Here is a 21,860-nt window from a genome sequence, read left to right as displayed (position 1 = left end):
TAATTGTCCTATTGTGCCCTATAACATTGAAATGGGGTTGGCAATATTACGTTTTCAGGGAGGGGGTGGATGCGGGTTAAAAGTCTAAATCTGTACCGCCAGGTTATAATGTACATAACTACGCCTGCTAAATTTAAAGATAGTATATAACGTTGTATGTATCCGGCCTATTGTTTTAAACTTCACAAATCAATATTAATTAAAAACTCATCTGTTTCAGTTACGTTCGGTGCCTTTTTCTGCTCTACGGAGTCAAATTTTAATACATGATTTAATACACATGACTGTTTTCATGTCTTGTATCTGGGTTGGTCACTTGCCGTTTTGTTTTTTTTAATCTAAAATTGCATCAGTGTTAAATTTAAGACGTAAAAAATACTACAGTGTGCTCCAAGGTGAGTAGATCAAACTCACCTCTTTTAGGGAAAATTAAAACCCCGATTTTAATCTGTCAGGTTGTGTACCGACAAAAACGAGTTTCACAAGTATTGTGTTGTATTCATATTTCATGTTTACCCGTAGCTATAAAATTAGAGAATGGGAACAAATTTCAAGCAGGACTTATTCGTATTATTTTGAGAGGTTTATTTCCAGAGAGTCAAAACTATGGGCAAAGTAAACCACATTTATAGGTCACAGTCACAACTGCCTCTGGGATCGCGCTAGCGCTAAATGCTGCTGTCTAGAGGCAGAGGAGTAAACTACCAAGTGTGCACAGGCTAGTTAGCTAATCAGGTGGCTGCTCAGTCAGCTCACTTGCAGACGAGCGGCGTTGTAGCGGGAGGAAATGTTATCATGGTCATAACTCCAACGCTAGCCAAAACGAAAAGGCTCGCAACGGTTAAAAGGAAGTAAGTACGATAGTTAGTTGTTGGATTGTTTTTAATTTGCTGGGTTTGGCTAACGCGGAAGGCATTTTAACAGAGTAATCAATGGTTAGCATAACGGACACAATTTCCTCTACTCAGTTTTAAAAGGCGTTTCTTCCCGAGTTGAGGATGTCTAAACGCCTGCGAAACACTGAGGTCTGCGCAGATTGCTCTGTCCCAGGTAAGTAAAACTCACACCATCTATGCAGTGTTTGTCTGTTAGCTGAAATTTAGTGCTTAAGAAACACCCCAAATCCAAATAAATCCGATTAGCAGCGCTGGCAACACGTTTCTCTTTACAGTAATTTAGGGTATCCAGTTAGTATTCTTGTCTAACGCCATAGCTCCCTTCATGAAAGGAGTTTTTAGGGTGCCGCTTGGTTTAATAACCAAACAAAACCCTATTATAATTATATGATATGTCCCTTTTATATGCCCATTATAAAATTAACTTTCAACTGCTGGGATTAACTGTTTCTCATGAGAAAAGTGTAATAAAAAAGGGGGCATAACAGTGGTCTTCTGGCACGATGTAACTCAGCTGAACTAAAGATGTTAATGAGTAATGACTGTATTGTATTTCCTAGTGTATTCATAAAGATTTGATTATTTTAAAAAGTCGTTGCATCCTTAACCCAAATTTGCAGTCCGTGTCATCTGTAACCAGTCACTTGTAATGTAATAGAGTAAAAAAATAGTGCTATAACCACTTATATGGCATCGGGGTGCACCAGCACTCTCTAACAGAGCTTTGTTTTTCGGGACCAATGGCACCAAGCTCTGAGAGCTGAGCATACAATTGTTGTATTGTGTCTGAGGCTGTACTTACAGAAGTTCCACTTGTATAGAAATGACGTGATGCTGTTCAGCAGGCACAGGAAGCAAAACAGGATGCTGAGTGAACTGACCGCATACTCAATGCAGGAGAGATTTTATTTTTCTTCTTCTTGTGGCGACATAATGCACTGTAAATTAAACAAAGTCTAATAATAGAAAATACATCGGTTTGTTTTGCATCATTCAGCGGAACGCAAATATTAAGAAGCTCGTCTGTCATCATGTCACTCATGTCATTAGTTAACCCTGAGCTCTCCTCAGCAGCTGCCCTGGATTGCCCCACTTTATGGCTGCTACCAGTTGTTGGGTGTGAATATTTTTAGAGTTTCAAGATGTGGTATTAAATTTAGCAGCACGTGCTGAGGAGAGCACTGAGACTCGGGAGGTCCTGAGGGAGAGTTGTTAGAAGGAGATTCTGAAAACTCGGGGACCAGGAGCCACAATCTGTCCAGCGACCTCCTGCATCTGTTGCTCCTGCACTGCAGCTGCTGTTGGGATTTTTACAGCGCCTGTCCCGTCACTCTATCTGCTTAAAACTCAGTGGGCTTTAGTGTTGTATCATTTTACAGTGTTTCTAGTCTTGACGTTTGCTGTCAAGAAGAGTCTGTGCACAGATGGAAGACAACTCTGTGACTTTTGCACTGCATGAACCATGCAAAATAGGCCAAGGTTAAGTAAACACATTTATTTTGATCACAGAGTCATAGTACACTTTTAATTCATAGGGCAAAAAACACCACGCATTAGGTTAATATTGCAGCTCAGTTCTAAGATTATTAGTTCTTCAGGTATTTTCTTTATAGTGCTTTGAAAGAGGAAGCTGCTCTGTTATGAGGCGCCTAGTCTTCACTTCCTTTTTACACAACCCATAGCTTCACCTAAATCTGCAGCCAGAAAGGCGATACATGACTATGAATGTGACCTTTTTCACAGCCTGTTTTGAGTTTGGCTTTTTCTTTTCTTTCTTTCTTGGATTGTGTTTTTCTTCATTAGATCTTAAAGCATCCACTCAGCGTCTTGTGATATTATTATGTTTAATTATATGACATATAATACATTGTGATCTAGTGTCCAGAAATTTAATGAAAACTCCAACACCAACATTTTGTTAATCCCATGTGTTGAAAGCCAATGAAGATTTTTAAAAAAATAAAATATATGAAATAACCATTTTCAAAAGCCTCAGCTATTTCTTCCAGCAGGACACTAGTTTTCAGCAAATGCCACTTGAGCAGGATTAAACAGCATATTTTTCAGGGACCTTTCTCAGCTATAGTTAACTATATGTTTGTTTTCTCAGAGCGGGTCTGGGGACAGCTTTGTGCTAAGGGGTCCTCAAAATAATATGCTTTAACTCATAAAATCATGCCATAGCAATCAAAAATGAAATACCTTATACATATGGAGACTATTTATGCTATCAAAACAATCAGATTCTGTCAATTATTTCATTCTGTGGGATCTTTGGCCCAAATGAAACTCTTATGTTGTCTCGAAACTCTGATATTATCTCTTTCTGTCATGAAATCACAACTCTTTTTAGGGTGCTAAGAACCTAAAAGATAGTTGTCTTAAGCCCAATTCAGCTAAATCTGTCAGAATTATGAGAGATCCATGTGAAACGGTTACTTCTGTGCCTCTAAAAATTTGAGAGCTCATTTTTGTAGGTGTGTAATGGTGTGTGAAATGATATCAGTGTGGCTTGGCTATAATTTTCAAGAGTCCTATGGCACAGAAGAATAAACTGTATTAAACTTTGGGTAAATTAGCAGTACTTGTGAGTAAGAACTATCAAATGATGTTTTTTCCTTGGACAAAAAAGCAAAATATCATAATTATTACCAAGTAAGCACCTGCCTGTAGTAGTCATCTTACAACAGCGGTAACAGGAGGCTCTTTGGGTCCAGCTTGTTGTCGAAAGAGAAGCACTGAGTTGATTTGAATGATGATAAAAAGAGAAAGAAAGATTGACTTCCTCGGCTTGATCAAAGTAAAACCAGTGAACTGCTCGAACTCCAAGATTATACTCTAAGTGCACAATTTATCTATCATAATTGTGACCTGGTTGTTTTCTGTTCTCGCTCAGAACCTCGCTGGGCCTCGGTGAACAGAGGCGTGTTGATCTGTGACGAGTGCTGCAGTGTACATCGGAGCCTGGGCAGACACAGCTCCCAAGTGCGCCACCTGACGCACACGCCATGGCCCCCTACGCAGCTGCAGGTAAATAATCCTCAACAGAATTATTTTGATCATTCAGCTGTTGCATTCATATTTATTCAATTGGCTGTGAACTTGTCTTACTTGTAGTTTCTGTGCTTAGATGCTGAACTAAAGCCATTAGAGCATGTTATACTTGGGTTTGGGTTAGTATTACTTCAGTTTTAAATTCAGTAGAGCTGTATGACATCAAGTGCAGCAGATCCCCTGAGGTGTATTGATTTTTGTCCAAATATAGCAAGTGCAGCACAGGAAGGGGATTTATTTATTTATTTATTTTCCCCTCACCATTCGAAGGTCTAAATCAATATGACAAATTATACACAATGCTTTCCTTTTTAATCTAACCTAGATGGTTCAGACATTATACAACAACGGTGCGAATTCAATTTGGGAGCACTCCCTTCTGGACCCTGCGTCTGTGACGAGTGGAAAACGCAAGGCCAACCCTCAGGACAAACTCCAGTGAGTCATAAATGTTTGGAAATGATTATGGAGTACTTTTTTGTTTTTTAATAAAAAAATGACGATGGACTCTCTTGCTGCTTTCTCATTCATAGTCTCTCAATGTCTTTTGTGTGTGTGTTTCATGGCATCCCAAAAGTCCAAACAAATCAGAGTTTATAAGAGCCAAATATCAAATGCTGGCGTTTGTCCATCGCATGCCTTGCCGAGAGGATGACAGCTCAACAGCCAAGGATTTAAGCAAGGTGAGGAGAAATGGTTGGGTACAGTGATCCGCCGGGGAAAGAAAGGAAGCACGTTTTTGAACAGAGCTCTATTGTTGTGCTTTTTAAAGTCACAGTTAAATTTGTTTATTTCTTCTTTTTTTTTCCCCCCAGCAACTTCACTCAAGCGTACGCACTGGTAATCTGGAGACTTGTTTGAGGTTGCTGACACTCGGAGCTCAAGCAAATTTCTTTCATCCTGTAAGACCTTCTATATTTAAAAGTATCATTTCCGTGTTTTTGCATATGTTTTTTTTCTGTCAAGTTCTGGCTCATGTTCTGGCTTTTGTTATGTTGATCATTGTCTTGGGCAGGAAAAGGGAAGCACTCCTTTGCATGTAGCTGCAAAGGCTGGGCAAGTATCTCAGGTTGAACTGTTGACCGTTTATGGGGCAGATCCTGGTGCTCCAGACAGCAGAGGCAAAACTCCCATTGACTGTGCAAGGCAAGCCTACGTGTTTATTATTTTAAAAAAATCTTTATATATAAGACAAAATATTAAGCTTAATTTGACTTTTTAAATATGTTATTGTAGAGAAGCTGGCCACAACGACCTGGCAGACAGGCTGGTGGAAATTCAGTATGAATTAACCGATCGACTGGCGTTTTACTTGTGTGGACGAAAACCAGGTAGGCGGTGATGTGTAAAAAAATCTTTAAAAAAGCTGAAAAAGCAGCATTCGCTGCTGCTGGGTGAACAGTAATGTGCAAGAACTCTTGATGTTTTTGTAAAAATAAAATAGTATTTTTGCACCAACAAAGTGATTCTAAGGGCTTCTGGCTGAAAGCTTGGCATATCTGAGCATGCTGTGCAGTGTGGCCTTAATGATTTTGAGAAAACTGGACTAGTGGAGGGCAAAAGAAGAAGTGGGAGACCTAAAAACAGCAGACGAACAGTATCTAAAAGTCATATCCTCAAGAAATGTGAAACAATCCAGCACAGACCTGACACAGGACCTGAGAGATCCATCCTGCCCTCCAGTTGATCCATCTACTGTTTACTGAACTGGGAGAAAAGGCCGAGGCAAAATTACACAAGAACAGGACTGAAAATCAGTGAGAACAGTTATAGTGTCAATCAAATGTGAACGTTTTGGTTCAAAGCATCTTTGATATATACAGAGGAGGTCAGGAGAGAGGTACAAAAGTGAGTGTCTAAAGCTTGAAACAAGGTGGAGGCTCTGTTGTGGTTTGGGGCTCTATTTTAGTTAGTTAGGCATCAAAATTGATGGACTCATGAAAGCAAAACATTAATATCAGATGCAGTGCCATCTGGAAAACATCCTATTGGCATCAGCTTCATTTTTCATTATGACAATGATCCCAAACACATTGCAATGCAGTAAAAGCAGACCTGGATTGAAAAACACACAATGGGATGCTACGTCTTGGACTGGCCTCCCCATAGCCCCGACATCAGCATTATTGAAGGAGTGTGTGATCATCCTGTTAGAGAACAGAACAAAAGGCAGCCAACATCCAAAGAAGAGCTTTGAATGTCCTTCAACGACCCTCGAGAACTATTCCCGAAGACTACTTCAAGAAATGACAAGAAAGCTGCCTAAGAGGTTCAGGCTGTGTTAAAGAATAAACGTGGTGATAGGCCCTTTATTCTTTAACTTTCAAGCTCAATAGAATTCTGTCTTTGCATTAATACTATATAATAGCTGCACCTATTTCTTCTTTTACTTTGAAAGTATAAAAAAATAAGGGGTGGCTTGAGACTTTTGCCCAGTGCTGTAGGTGTTTTAGTGATATGGCTCTACAGCTGATCAAATTTGCTTATGAGCTAAATACAGATTTTAAATGGTGATTAACAGAAAGTGAATACATTTCCTGTAATTGCCCCGAAGGATTTTGGCACTTATCTAGAACTTTCGTGTTGTTCCTTTCAGATCATAAAAGCGGCCAGCACTTCATCGTTCCACAAATGGCCGACAGGTAAGAAAGCAGAAGCTGTACGTCAGTATGATGCATGTCTACCAATTAACATGCGCCTGGGTGAATGAGTTTAAGTTGAACTGAGCCAGCAGAGTGAATGCAGTGAGGCATTTAGTGATGGTTGTTTTAGTTGTGAGTCTTGTTCTGACATGAAGTTAAGCTTGCTGCAGTCTTTTAAACAGACTGAGGGAAGTAGTTTTCATTATTAGCTCTAATTTAAAAGCAGAAAAAGAGCAGAAAAATACTTTTGCACGGCAAATGACACATGCGATCTGTTTTAACTGCTTTCATTTATTGGGATCAGGAACATGTAAGTATTACTGAAAATAAACTGCATTATAGTAGCAATAGACCTACAGACCTACGAATTTATTAACAAATGTTCACAAACACAATTTTCTGTTTGCAGCAGTGCAGATTTATCGGAACTTGCAAAGGCAGCGAAAAAGAAACTGCAGTCTGTAAGTGTTTTCAATGTGTTTCATTTTAAATATTCTCCCCTGAAGTTTGCTCAGGTGTGATTTTTCTTTCTTTTCTATTTAATGTAGCTCAGTAATCATTTATTTGAGGAGCTGGCCATGGACGTGTATGATGAAGTGGACAGGCGAGAGACTGATGCAGGTAGAGTTTTACCCCTTACCAGAGGACTCAAATGCATCTATAGTGGTATTCACACGCACTCTTCAACACCTCCACTAGCATTGCAGCTGTACTCGTGCTTTAAACAGCACTCTGCTCATTCTCTGCAGTGTGGTTGGCAACACAGAATCACAGCACGCTGGTCACAGAGACAACTGTGGTTCCTTTCCTTCCTGTGAATCCGGAGTATTCATCGACACGAAACCAGGCAAGTCAGCTGTGCAGGACACCCCTGCAAACGTGGTTGTGTTGGTTTTCTCTCTGTTGTTACCTTAAAGGTTGTGCATTGTTTGTGTAATTTCTTTGTGGTTTTTTTCTTTCTTTCTGTGTGTTATTTAGGGGCGACAAAAGCTTGCAAGATTTAATGCACATGAATTTGCAACTTTGGTCATTGACATATTAAGTGAAGCAAAGCGCAGACAGCAAGGGAATCCGATAGTCAGTCCCAAAGGTCGGTGTCTTCTTATTACTTTCTTCAAAAATCCACCTGACACCCGAGTCTCATGAAGATATAGAGTAACAAAGCAAGTTGTTTTTTTCTTGTTTGTCCTAGACAACGTTGAACTTATCATGAAGAACGTGGCCGTCAGACACTGTAGTGATAGCCAGGACAATGACCAGCCTGACTATGATAGTGTGGCATCTGATGAGGATACAGATCAAGAACTCCCATCAAGCAAAGGAGACAGGACCAAGGTACCCAGACAGTATTTTCACAAACCAAAACCCTGAATGAAATCTCTTTTGCATCATTCACCTCTTTGTTTTGTTTGGCATGTCTTTAACAGAGCCTGGACTCGGACCTCTCAGACGGACCCATCACTATGCAAGAATACCTGGAGGTGAAAACCGCCCTCTCTGCCTCTGAAGCAAAGATCCAGCAACTCATGAAAGCAAACAACAGTCTGAGCGATGAGCTGAGGCTCATGCAGAAAAAGGTACCCACCGCGCTCCACCCGTAAGATCACTAACATCGAGGGCCGGACTAGAAGGGGCGGGGGCACAGCGGTCAGCAGAGCACTTCTCCTGCACAGTGCGAACGCTCTCTGGTGTGGAGGCCCAGCCTGTGTTTAGTAATCATGGCCGAACCACCTGAATAGGAATGCTCTGTGGTATGATAAGGCTGCTGTGACACCCTGCTGGTCCACCCTCTGTTATGGCCAGCATGTTAAATTTTCAGAGTCTGAATGTAAACCAGAGATTTATGTTTTGTTTCATTCTTTTTTGTGCGTGTGTGTTTTGGTTTAACACCAAAGTCACTTTTCCCACCTAATTTATAAATTAAAGTTTAAGCCGGTCTAATGTTACTAACAAGCATGTTTGAAGAAAAAGCATGATATAATTGATGATGGTGTTTTTTTGTTTTGTTTTGTTTTGTTTTTAATCCCTTTGATAATACACAGTGACTAACTGAAATTGTATGTATGTGCCTTGCTTTGTCACATATACTGTGTTTACTGCAATGAATGTTTTTGGATGATTTCCAGCTGTTTGGGGAACATACTTTAGCACATGTGGATTTTTTGTTTGGCTATTTTTCACAGAACACCTCACCTTATACTGTTACACTCAACTGATGATTTAATGGGAGACATTCGAGATTTATACAGTTTTATCTTGCTAAAACTAAACCAAATTGGAAGTTATTAAGTTACTATTTACTTATTTGGTAAAGTAAACCTGGTATAAAGTTTACCCAGGGTAAAGTAACAGTGATGTTACAATGTTGTCGTTTTACTTTTAGAGCTGATGAAGAGCATCTAGAGCATTCACGTAGCTGCACTCAGTCTGCTGTTGTTTCTCCCCCTGCAGTAAACTGTAGCACACAGCATCATTTAGATAAAGATGTAGTGGAGAAAACGTGCAGCACTGTGGCTTTTCTTGGCTTACTGTGTTTGTACCTTGTAGTTTCAAAAGGACAAATGTTTCTTATTTTGTTAGCTTTTTATATTTAAATATCAGTTCGTGATCACATAAGCACAATCTTTAGCTTTATCGCTATTAATCTTCATCACAGTTTTAAAGTAGTTGTAGTATTTAAGGCCAGTGTATTCTTGATCGAATCTTGATGTTTAGAGCATCCCTGAATCCCTTTATAATTCCTGAGTCAGTCTGTTAGTGCTGTAAACCTGGAAGAAGAACCGTGGAAAGCTTTGGATTTCTGCATTGGTTAAGCTGTAAAATGTGGTCCGATAATGATCTCAGTCACAGGTATAGACCAACACAATGACTCTCCACAAATGCAACAAAAATACACAAACTGTTGTATTTTTCGTTGACACCGAGTTACTTAATTCAGGTTTGGGGGGGGAATAAGTGAACTCTTTAATGTTATTGAATTTCCTTTACCAACCATAGTTTCTAGCGGGTGTTTCCTGTAGCTTCTTATGAGATTTGCACAACATTGAGGAATTTTGGACAGTTTCTTCAAAATTTCATCAGGATTTCTGGAAGATCTTGAACAGCCTGCACTGGGCTGTGCTACAACATCTTACCTGGGTTAAGTCGGATTCTCACGTGATCTTTGAAAAAGGTGGGGAAACAGGGTAAAGGTTTCTGAGACAACTTCACCCAAGGTGCAAGAAGAAGAGCAAACATCTGAAGAGGTTGAAGCATTTTCAAAAACCTGAAAAACCTTGTCCTCTTTTTCAATTAGTCTGTCTCCATTGCCTTGTTACGTCATTCAACCTCAGCCTCCAGACCCTCAGGCAGCAAAGCATTCCCAAACCATGATGCTCTCTTCACCATACTTCAAAGCTGGTGTTGGTGTGTAGTATATCATTTAAGATATCCATATTATCCTTGAAGTACTACGGGACATCCAGGTGGTCTTCTATCAAATGTAAGTTTTGTGATTACTTAGGACAGCTTGAAGTCTCTCAATCAGCACCATTCTCTTAAAGATTAATTCATAAAGAGAGTCCTAATGAAGTTTGTACTTTTTCTGTTTAATTTAAGCCAAATGGTTTTTTCATCCATGCTTTAGTAGTATTTTCCAGCTTTGTCCACCTCTAGTCCTCCTAAACCTCTATAGTCCTCCTAGATATTGTTCATAGACTGACTTGGATCACGTGACTTAAAGTACTTCTGGAGAAATCTGTGTCATAGAGGTTCACTTACTTTTTCCTGCTTATACTGGGAGGGATTATTCAGTGTGGGGTTTTTTTTGGTTTTTTTTAATTGGTTTCGTCAGATTGTGTTGGTCTATAATTGTAACTTGGGTGAAGATCAGAGCATGTTTATTAGTTTTTAATGCAGCAATCATGATTATTCCAAAGCGTTCACAAACCTTTCCTTGCAGCTGAATCTTTGACTTGAACTGCACCTGTGTTTCTTACCTGTACAATGATCTTTTGCTTGCTTATCACTTGCTTTGCACTGATAGGCAAAAAGAATCCACCCAAACCAAAATTCATGTTATTCCTTTGATGCTGTTTCAGACGAGACCTTAAATTTGAATTTCCCTGCGCTATAGATACTTAACTACTGGATACTGTCATCAAGTAAACAGAATCTAAAGCTGTTTGAATATGAATGGCAATGATTAGTAATGATTAGTGAAGGGTACTCAGCAAGACACTTTTCTATAGGAGGGGTGTTGTGATGAAAATCTATCTTTGAGCGAGCATTCTCTCCATAGCTATGCACTTTTTTTTTTTTTTCTGTAATTCATTCATAGTTGTGAAAACAGCTTCAGGTTTTGTATATTGGTGACGTGCCAGAAAAGAACATGTTTCAAACTCTGTATCTGCAAAAGATTGGTGGTTTCTGCCAAATTATAACCTTGGCAGTAGGAGCGGCAACAATCTATCAAAATTTAAATAGTGCTATCTAGAGAAACAGTGGCATTAAAGCTAAGCGCCCCTCTTAGTGTATTACTGACATCTCTTCCAGCTGCAATCTCTGCAAAGCGAGAACACCTCTCTCAGGCGGCAGGTCACTACCAATATCTATCAGATCCCCAGCGGTACAGACTACCCTGACCCCTCCAGTCCCTCTGCCCTGAAACGCCGGCAGTCTGCACGGGCCAGTCGGCCCATGTCTATGTATGAGACCGGCTCAGGCCTGAAGCCCTATCTCCCTAAAGGGGAAACTCCCTACTCAGAGGAGGGAATCCCCACCCTTCAACCCTTCCCAACTCATGTAAGTAAGACCTGTTCCCTGCTCTCCTTTGCCATTTCCACTCAGTGACTGTCCCTCATGTCTTCATCCTGTCTGCAGACATTTTCCCGTGCCTGTGTTTGCCTCCTTACTCATTTTCCACTACGCACGTTTTATTTTGTTTGTTTTTTTAATTTTTGGCTTCTTCAAAGACTGACTCATTAAAAACCACAATGCAATGTTAGATAGAGCCAGAGCAATCGTAATATGTGTCCAGTTTAATAACACGCACACATCTGCAAACATCTGTTGTTAATGGGAGTGCTGCCTTTTTTTATTTTTTTGCTAGACAAGCCTTAGTTGTACAAGCAGAAACATGCTGTCATGGTTTATGCTGGTTTGTACTGTGTTTTTTATGTTGATAAAGTATTAAACTGCCATACAAATACTCTGTGTTTTTGTAACGCACGATACATTTACACACTCACTTTAACTTTCCATCTGCTCTGTTTGGTTTTAATCCAAGCCTGTGACTTATAGTTTCTGATATTTTTTCCCTTTATCAGCTCGTTTCCAGGCTATTCAGTGATATTTTTTAGAGCACTGTACACCGAAAGGAAACAGTGGAGCTCAGGGAATAAAAATAGGAGGATTAAGCTCCATTGCATTGTCTTTGTACTATTGATTTATCCTAAGCTAAGAAAGACTTTTATTATTTTGAATTCAGTGCTCACGGTCTTTGCACAGCTTTGCATCGACTCCATTCCATACACAGTATTTTTTTAATATCCATTCAGCTTTTTTGTAAGTCCGTATAAACAGGTCTTTTCATTTTAAGAAATCTGTGTGTGTGTCTGTGTTACATTATGATTTGAACCCTGTCTTTAGACGGAAAGGGGAGCTTTTGTGACCACCTCTTCATCCCTTCCCTCATTTCCATCCACCTTGTGTTGGTCAAAGGACGACAGTGCTCAAAAGGTTAAGTACATCCTAACTCGGTCTGCGTCTCGCGGGACGCCGCAAATCCCCTCGGAGCCCAATTCTACCCGTTCATCCTCTGTTCTCCTGCTTTTTATCTGCCCTGCATGAGCCATCCTTCCATCGGCTGTCCTCACCGCCAGATACCTGCCTTCATCAGCATCATCCTCATTGTCCTACTAAACAAATGGAATTTGTGGGGTTTTGTAAAGGCAAAACCTCTGCGTCACTGCTGAGCATTGAGCAGAAATCTGTGCTTGTCATGCAGCACTGCTTTTTTTGTGTTCTAGAAACCGGTATATGAGATTATATTAAAGTATTTTAGCTATGTGAAGACAAAGGAAAGAAATTGCACATTATATATTGTTTTAGTTGGACCTTTTTTTCATTTGAAATACTCTAAGAATAAGACAAAGTTTCCTTCTGCCTTGTTTCTTACAAAATCTTAGCTACTTTGCTTTTACTTCTCTGACAGCCAAACACAGTGGAAATCTGTGAGTGGTTTGCAGTGTGAAGCGATTGATCATCTGCTAAGAGGACAATTTATGTAAGCATGAGATAATCCCACAATGTGCTGCATTTAGTATTGCATGCACAGAGAGGATTTTGCTCAGACTCTTGAACGCAGACTGTCAGAGTATGAACATGTTGTGTAGTACAGTGAACTTCCTGTTTTGTTTTTTTTTAGATGTAGCGTTGAGTGTGAATTTGCATAAAGTTAAGTCACGCTATCAGATCACAGCAAACCCTATATGGTATGAAGATAGTGTGGCATGCACCTCTGAGCTCTGACTTCACATCTGCAAGTGTGGGCCCTCTGGGGTTTACTTGTCTTTATTTTGGAGGAGAAAATTTTGTGTCGCACTTGTAAAGTAACTTTTTAGGGTTTGTTGCTTTCTGTGTGGCTGTTTTCAAATGTCACACGTAAATCCAGCCTTGCTTTGGCCTTTCAAGAGGTTTCATAAGGTATTAGGAAAGGTAACAAGTGTCATACTAATGCAAATAAATGATATGATCTCAGCATAATCTGCTCTACTAATGTGAAATCTTTAAACTGTAGATGTGCTTTTGCTTTACAGCTTTACTGGCTTGTTTGATTCAGTCCTCTGCATCACCTTTACTTGTTTATACTCCACTTTGATGTGGCTGTGCAGTTTCATGTTGGCACAGATGAGTCTTATGTTTCTGCTTTTTAGATGAAGAAAATGTATTTTCACCACAGTTGCTGCTGGGTTTTGCAATGAGTAATGCTGGATCTCTCTCATATTGTTCTTTCTTCCCTCCCAGGCTTCAAAATTGGAGAAGCAAAGCAGCATGCCAGAAAGTGACTATGACAACACGTTCAATGACTCTGAGATGGATGACTCGGGGTAAGAAAATCACCCAGAAGTCAGTGAGGCTAAGTGGTCTTCATGTACAGTTCAATAGGAAAAAACAGGTTTTTGCAGGGGGCTTGATTTGTTGTTGGGTTTTTTTTTTCACCCACTTAGCAGGTTCTTCAGGAGAGGGAGGCTGAGGAGCAGTGGCTGGCTGGGGGAGGGTAGCTCTATCCCTGAACTTGATGATTTGGAGATGGACTCTGACCCCACGCTTCCCAGCACAGAGGACGTCATCCGCAAGACCGAACAGATCACCAAGAATATCCAGGAGTTGCTGCGAGCTGCTCAGGAGAACAAACATGACAGGTCAGAATGAGATGAAAGGTTTTTGGGTTTTTTTTATCAGTTCTGCATCTGATTTATATATATATATGTGTGTTTTTTAAGCTTTCGTTTCCTTGCTCTCATTTTAAACCTCAAGTTCCTCCTACATTCATAGCTACTGTGTTATAATTAGTTCCGTTTAAGCCCTGTCACTTCCCCCTTTTTTTGTCCTGCTCTTGTTACTCTTCCTCCTCACTCTACTTCCTCTCTGCTCCGCTGTTATCATGTTGTTTTGGTGTCGCCACCAATCACTCCTGCCATCAGACCATGTGAACGTGAAGGTGTGCGTCGGCTCAGGCACAGCCTGGGATGTTTCAGCACTCTGGTACCCTGGGCTGAGAAGGCCCCCTCTCCCCTTCAGCCGCTCAGCCTCCGGTCCCCCGACCCCACCTCCTGGTACTCTGGCTTCTGTCCCTGCCTCCCAGGCACAGTTTTATTTTCCTCTCCCTCAGACACTTTCTTCTTCTGGTCTGCCTCACCTGCTAACAAGCTGTCTCTTTTTCTTTCATATTGTGCTGCATGCTTGAGTATGCCGAGTTTCAAACATCAATTCATTTCATGTTTTATCTTCAAGCACTGACTTTGCTTTAGTTAGTTAAAAAAGGTAAGGTGCATCTGTGCAGTGACGTACAGCTGACAGCATATTTGCTTTTGATCTTGACGTTTTTTACTGTAGAATTAAAGTGCTGTTTACTTACAAGGTTTAAAATGTCTTTTAAATGGCATGTTTTGTAGGTAATCTGGCGATGATGATGGTGCATGGTGTGTTCTGAAAACTAAATTGCGCCTCACTTTGTAAAGTAACCTGATTGCAGTGGTGATTAGCTAATTGATCATTTGTATCACTTTTATAACCGTCGTATTTGTTACTTTCAGTTTACTTTCTGACTGTGACTTCAATCTTTTCACCTCACAGCTTCATACCCTGCTCAGAAAGAATACATGTGGCTGTAACAGAAATGGCTGCCCTATTTCCTAAGGTAAATTGATTTTTTCTTGCAAAGAATGGATCTGCTAATTGTTTGTTATTTGACACCTGGATGCACACTGCACCCCCTTTCCGAAGAGGCCTTTGAGCAGACTTTTTCTATGTTTATTAAGATCATTTAATCTTCCTCTGCAGAAGCCGCGTTCAGAGACGGTGAGAGGCTCTCTGCGCTTGTTGACCTCCAGTGCATGCAGGCTCCAGGGCGAGTGCCGGAAGGCGGTGCCTTCGGAGGGCTGCCCAGGACCGGACATGCAGCTGGTCACCCAGCAGGTCATCCAATGTGCTTATGACATTGCCAAGGCCGCCAAGCAGCTTGTCACCATCACCACAAAGGAAAATACCAACTAACAGCACTTACAGGGCTGCAAAGAAGTCAGCATCTCAGTTTTGTTTTTATACGCATTTATAATTGTTTTATTGTTTTTGTTTTTTGTATATGTGGTATATGCATGCCTTGTTTTTTAATTATTTATGAATAAGCATTGACAATATTTAAAGACAAAGTCTTGGCGTCAAGGGAAAAGTCAGAAACTTAGCCAGCTTTTGTAGAAGCACATTTTCTGATGGGGGAGGGGGGGGTATGACTTTCCAGCTAACATGCTGGGGAAATAGCTTGTTTTGTCTTTGATAATTAGAATTACATTACTAGAAATATCATTAAAGAGTTAATGCCTTGCATTAGGACAAAGAGCACAGTAAATCGATATGATACTGGTCAGTGTTGTCAAACCAAAGCCATGCATGGATGCTGAAAAACCATAAATGAGCCATGAAATCGTTATCATTGGATGCTATTACAAACACTCTTGTAGCAAAAGGAGCTTCCTCTAATATATTGCACTGTTTAAGCATCACTACACTGTAAAGTTTTAATATGAAAAAAGGAGGGGAAAAAAACGAGCGTATGGTTTTGTTAGCTTCCATAAGTTGAAGACTTTACGCACACTTCAGTTTCAGTGCAATGCTGATAATGTTTGTTACACTGAGGGAAAAAAAGGTTATTTATATGACCTGCTCCCTGCCCAAGTGTAATCCAGTCTGCAGTGCACTTACTGCAGCTATTTATGTGTGCCCATTTGTCAAGTCAATGAATGCAAGAAACACTTGTTCAGGGGCCAAGTTATCATCTTCACCAGCACCGAGATGTTGTTGCATCAAGTTAGGATTATTTGGTGTGTTTCTAACAGGCTACCCATTACACTGTACACTACAGCCACTCTTGGTGTTGATATTTAGTGCTAGTAACCATACTGTATGTATGTCCACGTGTATTGTGCTCCGTTCTGTTGCTGCTAGTTTTGTGTGTAATGTGCAACATATGGGATCCTGTAATACTGTGCTAGCCAATGTTCATCATCGCCAGGTGTTGCAGATTTCATTTTCTTTCTGAAATCTGTTCTAAGTAACGTCCATCTCTGTGCTTGCATGGAGTGCAGGGATGCGTGATGCAGCAGAAGGTGCATTTTGGGGAAATAATTATTTTCTAAATAAACTTAATTTATAACTATAACTGGTTGTGGTTTGTAAATACAAAATGCTCAAATGATTTGATTGCAACAGCTTTAATACACACAGAATAGAAAATTTATAGACATTCAAGAGCTCTAAGAGCAGAGACGAATTGATTAGAGTCCAACAAATAGAAATTGAATTTAAATCAATTTGGCATGACAGGAGGCACATGTGGCCTACTACGTTTTATCCTTTCAAAGGACAAAGTTTTCTTTTGGCTGTTAAAAAACACTAATGTACAACAGAAGTGAAAGATATACAAAATTCCACTGCAGGCCTGCTTCCACAGGATGTGTTCAAAGACTGCAATGGGTGAGAGCTTTTATTTTAACTTTAACATTGGACGTTTTTGTCCTGAATTTGGACGGAGAGTTTCTTTGTGCATCTGTCACTTTGAAATCATTTGACAACATATAATCCTTCATGCTCAGTGTTGACCAACGGCGTAATTACTGTGACAAATGGCCTTTAAGTCTTCATAGAGCTGTTTTTAAAAAGCATGAAATATTCTTTAAGGCTAATTCCTAACAGAAAAAATACAACAGCTCATGTTCGGCTTCACTTCAGTCTGGCAGGTCTCTCATGTCCAGGCTGATCGTGGCCTGCTGTGAATCTGAAAGAGACGATTTCAAGCATATTTTAATATTAAAGAGCAATTTTAAACTTGGAATCATGAATACGGCTGCTTCACTCTTCTTTTACCTTGTCCTGGTATCCTTTCTTGGCGATCCTCTGCATCTCAAGCCTCAGCTCCTCTTCTTGGATTCGAAGGGCTTCCCGTTCTTCCTCTTCCTCCTGTTCTTTCCTACACCGCTCCTCCCACTGCGCCTCTTGTTGCTGCTCCACCTACATAACATGAACACAAACAACTTCACATATGATTTCGTATTTAACCTCCTAAGACCAAACTCTTTCATGGCATGCAATTTTAATTTCTCTTTGATATTTGGGCTGATTGGGACCTGATGAATGTAAAAACAAAGAATTACCAGATATTTTTTTTTACCTGATTTTTGTTTCTAAGAAAAATGAGAGCCACAACTGAGGATATTCGTATAAAATTTCGATCGAACAGTAGCAGTATAATGTCCTCGTAAGTAGATATCAAGGCCCTTGTAGAGCAAAATTGAGTAATTTGGTCTTAATAACCCAAAATGTGATGTCCACATATGTGGACGCCAGGTCCTAGGAGGTTAATGGGTAGTTGGGGAAATAAACCTCGGAACCCCCCTCCATAAAAAACAAAATAAAATGTATCCAACCTGAGCATTTATCTCTTGCATCCGTGCTGTCCTTCGGCCCTCTTCTTGCTCCTTTTCCCGACGTCTGAATTTCCTCTCCCACTCAAGCTTCTTGATAAGCTCTTCTCGTCTCTTTAGAGATTCCTCCTGAGCCTCACGGTTCTTCTGCATTTTTAGCTCTATCTGCTGCTGTCTCTCCACAAGCACCTTATCAAAAAGACAGGAAAAACCCAAAACAGGACAACTTTTATTTGAACTCACATCTTTAAGTTTTACTTCCAGTTTTACTCCAAGAGAAATTTACCTCATGCATGAGCCGTTCTCTGGCTTTCCTCTCTTTCTCCCACTGAACTTCTCGTTTCTCCCAAACATGCTGAGCTTCTTCCCTACGAACAAATGGGATGCATTGATTTGTATTCACAGAGCCGCACGTGCGCCTTTCTGGAGAGTCGAGGCTTACTATATCTTGGCGCTCACCTGTGTAAGACTTCAAACTCAGCTTCCCTCTCACGCTCCAGTTGCAGCTGCTCTTCAATCACACGTTTCATCCAGGCTGCATCAGCGACAGCTCTTTCCTTTCTTGCAGTCTCCAGCCTCCTGTCCTCCTCCTCTCCTTCAAGCAAGGCTGCCAGGATTTTACGGTCGGCCTCCTGGTGTCGTAAAAAGGATTTCAAAGAAAAGGTCTGGGGAGGTTATCTGGAATATTACACAGTAAAATCTGCAGGTAAAAAAATGATTTACCAGTTCTTCTTGCACTTGCTGGGCTCTTCTTCTCAGCTGAGCTCGATACTGACGGATCAAGAAACGCCTAGTGCAACATGAATCCCATATGTAAAGTACCTCAGTAGATTGAAGTATCATACCACTCTTTGTGTTTGGTCATCTGGAGAACAAGCTTCACATACCCGATCTCAAACTTCTTCCTCTGTTCCTCCGCCTTCCTCCTGTCCTCCTCTATCTTCTCCAGCTCCCACTGCTGCAACAGTAGAGCCTCTTGCTCCTTTTTCAGACGAGTGGCCTGAAAGAGAAAAATAAAAAATAATCTTGTTTACAAAACAACGTCTGCAAAGGTGGTTTTGCACAGAAGAAATTGTTTGCTGATGCTCTGAATACCTCTTCTTCTCTCAGCTTCAGTTCTTCCATCTGCTTGCGCAGCTCCTCCCCTCTCCTACGCTCCTCGTCTTTCCTTTTCTCCTCCGCTTGTTTGATCCTCTCCAGAGCTTCTCTTCTGGTCCTCTCGTACTCGTTTTCAAAGCGTCTCGTCTCCTCCTGGTACGCCACTTCTTTCTGCATGTTTGACAAGCTGGGTCACTTACAGTAAGTGTCAAAGCTTTCTTAATTATGCACCACCTTTGAGGGGCTGACCAGAGTAGGTTCCGGCCGTGATACTGTGCTCACAGAGTACACGAGCGCTGTTCAATTAAAAATAGATGTGTTACATAAAAACTTGGCCACATAAAAACATAATGACTTGTGGGTCATATGTGTCAACACCGGCCTGAGAAGGGCTATACTATGAAGTACTGAAGCAACTTCTTCAATACTGGTTATCAAAGTTATTAAAACACTGAAATGAACAGAACTGACTTTGGTGCCTGGAATGATCCACCTACCTGTTTCTTCTCAGATATCTGCTCCTGCCATTGGCTGACAACGTGATCTTTATGTAATCCTGACTCCAGCTGCAGACAGATTGAAAGAGTGAGTTGTGACAAAGCTGAGACAGAGATACTGATGACCTTGACCCTGGGTGGAAGGGATACCAGAACATTTCTTTTTCTTAAGTCAACACTGGAATCAGGTTAACAGAAAGTCATGGAATATCTGCATCACAGGCCATATAGGTTTCCAGATCAAATGGATGTCTTGACAAAAAGTGTCTGTTTCCTCTACTTGGTGAACTCTCTAGACGTATGATTCCTGAAGCCGTCAAACACTTCATCAGTGGTAACACCTCGAGGTCTGAGGTATGGGGCTCGGCAACTTGTCACATTTGCATCAATAGTTTAAAATTGCCTACCTTTCTCAGCTCTTGGTTGTTTCTCTTCCAGTGCTCCCTCAGCAGCTCCTGTGCAAGCTAGGTATGACAAAAAAAATGAACGGGGATTGCAAACTTACATGGCACAACACTGTGGTCAATATTTATGGGACAATATTCCACCAACTTTCTTTCTTCTGTCTTCTCTTGCCGTGCGAAGCTCTTCACTTTTTTGCACCAACTGACTTGCCAATGTGCTCCTGTCGGGCACCATCTCTCGGAGCTCTGCCTCAAGTTGGTTTTGCTCCTCTTGCAGCATTGCCCTGAGTCGATTCCTGCGCTGCTCCAAGCTGGCTTTCTTTTCTTCCTTCAGTCTGTCTTTATGGTATGCTGACATACTGAAAACAAAAAGAAGAAAAATGCTTGGGTAAGAAAAATAAAAACTAGCATTTTTGTCAACTGATGACAAAGAGCAACACAATAAATATAATAACATAAGGCTATTTATCTATTTTTTAAACTAATTTATACAGACAAACAAATATGACATACATATATATATATATATATACATATACATATATATATATATATATATATATATATATATATATATATATATATATATATATATATTGTTACACAGATTTAAAGGAAGATACACTATGGTATACTCACAATACAACAAACAACTGAACACTACTTCTCTTAGCATACCAGCATATTCTAATAGTCCAAAGAAATTCATGAAAACATTTATTTATTGTAATTCCAGTATTTATTTCCAGGATGATCCTGGCTTCACCACATTGGATTCCTGTAGGTTTTAGATTTTAAGATTTTTCTGATCACTTTTAAAGTGCCGGGGTCTGGCCGTCAGTCTGCTCCCAGCCTGAGATGAGACCAATCTGGCTGTTGTAAAATCGAGACTTCAACATAAAGGTTAGCCTAGTTTTGCCATAGGCTGCTCGAAGGTAGGGAGTAGTGTCAAGTACTATCACTTTTTTCATAACACAGAACTTATATATGACATGGCGTGATTACTTACAGAGCCATCTCGGAGGGCAATAAAGGAGAAACAGGATGATAATGCTGGAGTACGTTATGGCAATCATGTAAAATTAATGACAAGAAAATGAAAGGAGGCAACAAGAATAAAATCACCAAATATAAAGCAATGTGTAGTTATTTAGTTGGATTGCTTCAATATTTGTGTAACGTTTCGGAGACCGTGTGAGTGAGAGCATCTATGCTGGAGGAAGTTACCTCTGCTGGTAGGATTGACGGGAGCTCCACACCGTCTGTTTCTGGCTGCGGATGCTCTGCTCTCTGAAGTACTGAGCATGCAGCTCCCACTGCTGCCGCCACCGGGCCTCCTGCTCCCGCTGCCGGGCCAGCTGGTCGGCCAGGACCCGAGATCGACTGGGCACACGGGTCGAAAGTGTCGGCAGAGCCATGAACCTGAACAGTTAGCACAAATGAAAGCTTGATAATAAATTTGCTAAAAATAACAGTGCAGACATAGTTTCATAAGGGCATGTAGCCAGTCAGTATGCACGAATGCAGACATCACAAGTCAAAGGTCTCTTGGCCCCATCATATATTCACTAATGCTGCTTTTTAGTTAGTAATTAGTTACTTAACAAATACTGACGCCGAAGACAGCTCAATATCTCCACTGTTATAGGTGATCTGCCCATAAAAAAAATATAATTTCATGGCCATAAAGAAAACAATAAGAACAAAAGACTACCAGCTCCAACTACCCGTCTGCACTCGGATATAAGGAGCGTTTAGCTACACCGATAGCAGCCACTTTACCTCTCGATGGTACCTTGGATTGCCTCCCTTTGGCTTTTAATAAAAAGAAAATCGACGTTTTGCTTTCAAACAAGGAGAGCTTAAATTTACTCACTACAGCTTTCCTTAGTTACCGATACATACACTTCCTAGTTACTCACACGCTACGGGATGAAGTGAAGGTCAAATTTAGTTAGCGGCGGAAAACGCGAAACGCATAATTGGAAGTTTGTTTCCGCCACTGAATTTTCTTTGTCTTTGTCGTCGTCGATAAGTCATGATTTTATGTGATTATCTCTTCGGTCAGTGTGTTGAAATTGTGTAACTT

The 21,860-nt window shown here is 40.6% G+C and overlaps 2 protein-coding genes across 12 annotated transcripts; one reads left to right on the top strand and one right to left on the bottom strand.

Moving 5' to 3' along the window:
• Positions 1-674: 674 nt before the first annotated feature.
• git2a (G protein-coupled receptor kinase interacting ArfGAP 2a) lies at positions 675-16,511 on the top strand. Of its 11 annotated transcripts, none has more exons than XM_087849107.1 (22): positions 675-851; positions 969-1,050; positions 3,793-3,926; positions 4,276-4,388; positions 4,528-4,633; positions 4,766-4,852; positions 4,966-5,096; positions 5,187-5,281; positions 6,547-6,592; positions 7,002-7,053; positions 7,141-7,213; positions 7,342-7,439; positions 7,571-7,682; positions 7,785-7,927; positions 8,020-8,169; positions 11,126-11,374; positions 12,221-12,310; positions 13,598-13,680; positions 13,804-13,995; positions 14,278-14,409; positions 14,930-14,993; positions 15,137-16,511. In XM_087849107.1, exons 2-22 carry the CDS (start codon positions 999-1,001, stop codon positions 15,347-15,349), a joined length of 2,415 nt encoding a protein of 804 aa, XP_087705233.1. In that variant the 5' UTR covers positions 675-851; positions 969-998; the 3' UTR covers positions 15,350-16,511. The 11 variants fall into 11 exon arrangements, with proteins under 11 accessions (XP_087705233.1, XP_035760955.2, XP_035760954.2 ...); XM_035905062.2 differs by having other exon boundaries at positions 676-851; positions 7,005-7,053; positions 13,801-13,995; XM_035905061.2 differs by having other exon boundaries at positions 676-851; positions 13,801-13,995.
• Positions 16,512-16,547: 36 nt separating this feature from the next.
• On the bottom strand, positions 16,548-21,691 carry tchp (trichoplein, keratin filament binding). Its single transcript, XM_006784233.3, has 13 exons — positions 21,554-21,691; positions 20,999-21,193; positions 19,920-20,130; positions 19,775-19,831; positions 19,368-19,436; positions 18,868-19,041; positions 18,660-18,772; positions 18,496-18,562; positions 18,232-18,404; positions 18,059-18,140; positions 17,776-17,961; positions 17,216-17,359; positions 16,548-17,126 (listed from the first exon to the last, which is right to left on the bottom strand). Exons 2-13 carry the CDS (start codon positions 21,187-21,189, stop codon positions 17,094-17,096), a joined length of 1,500 nt encoding a protein of 499 aa, XP_006784296.1. The 5' UTR covers positions 21,190-21,193; positions 21,554-21,691; the 3' UTR covers positions 16,548-17,093.
• Between the last annotated feature and the right edge of the window lie 169 nt (positions 21,692-21,860).

This window comes from Neolamprologus brichardi, chromosome 12 (genome assembly GCF_056152115.1).
Source record: "Neolamprologus brichardi isolate AB-2024 chromosome 12, ASM5615211v1, whole genome shotgun sequence".
NCBI lineage: Eukaryota > Metazoa > Chordata > Actinopteri > Cichliformes > Cichlidae > Neolamprologus > Neolamprologus brichardi.
Note: the sequence above shows the minus strand (reverse complement) of the source record. Positions and strands in the feature narration are given on the sequence as shown.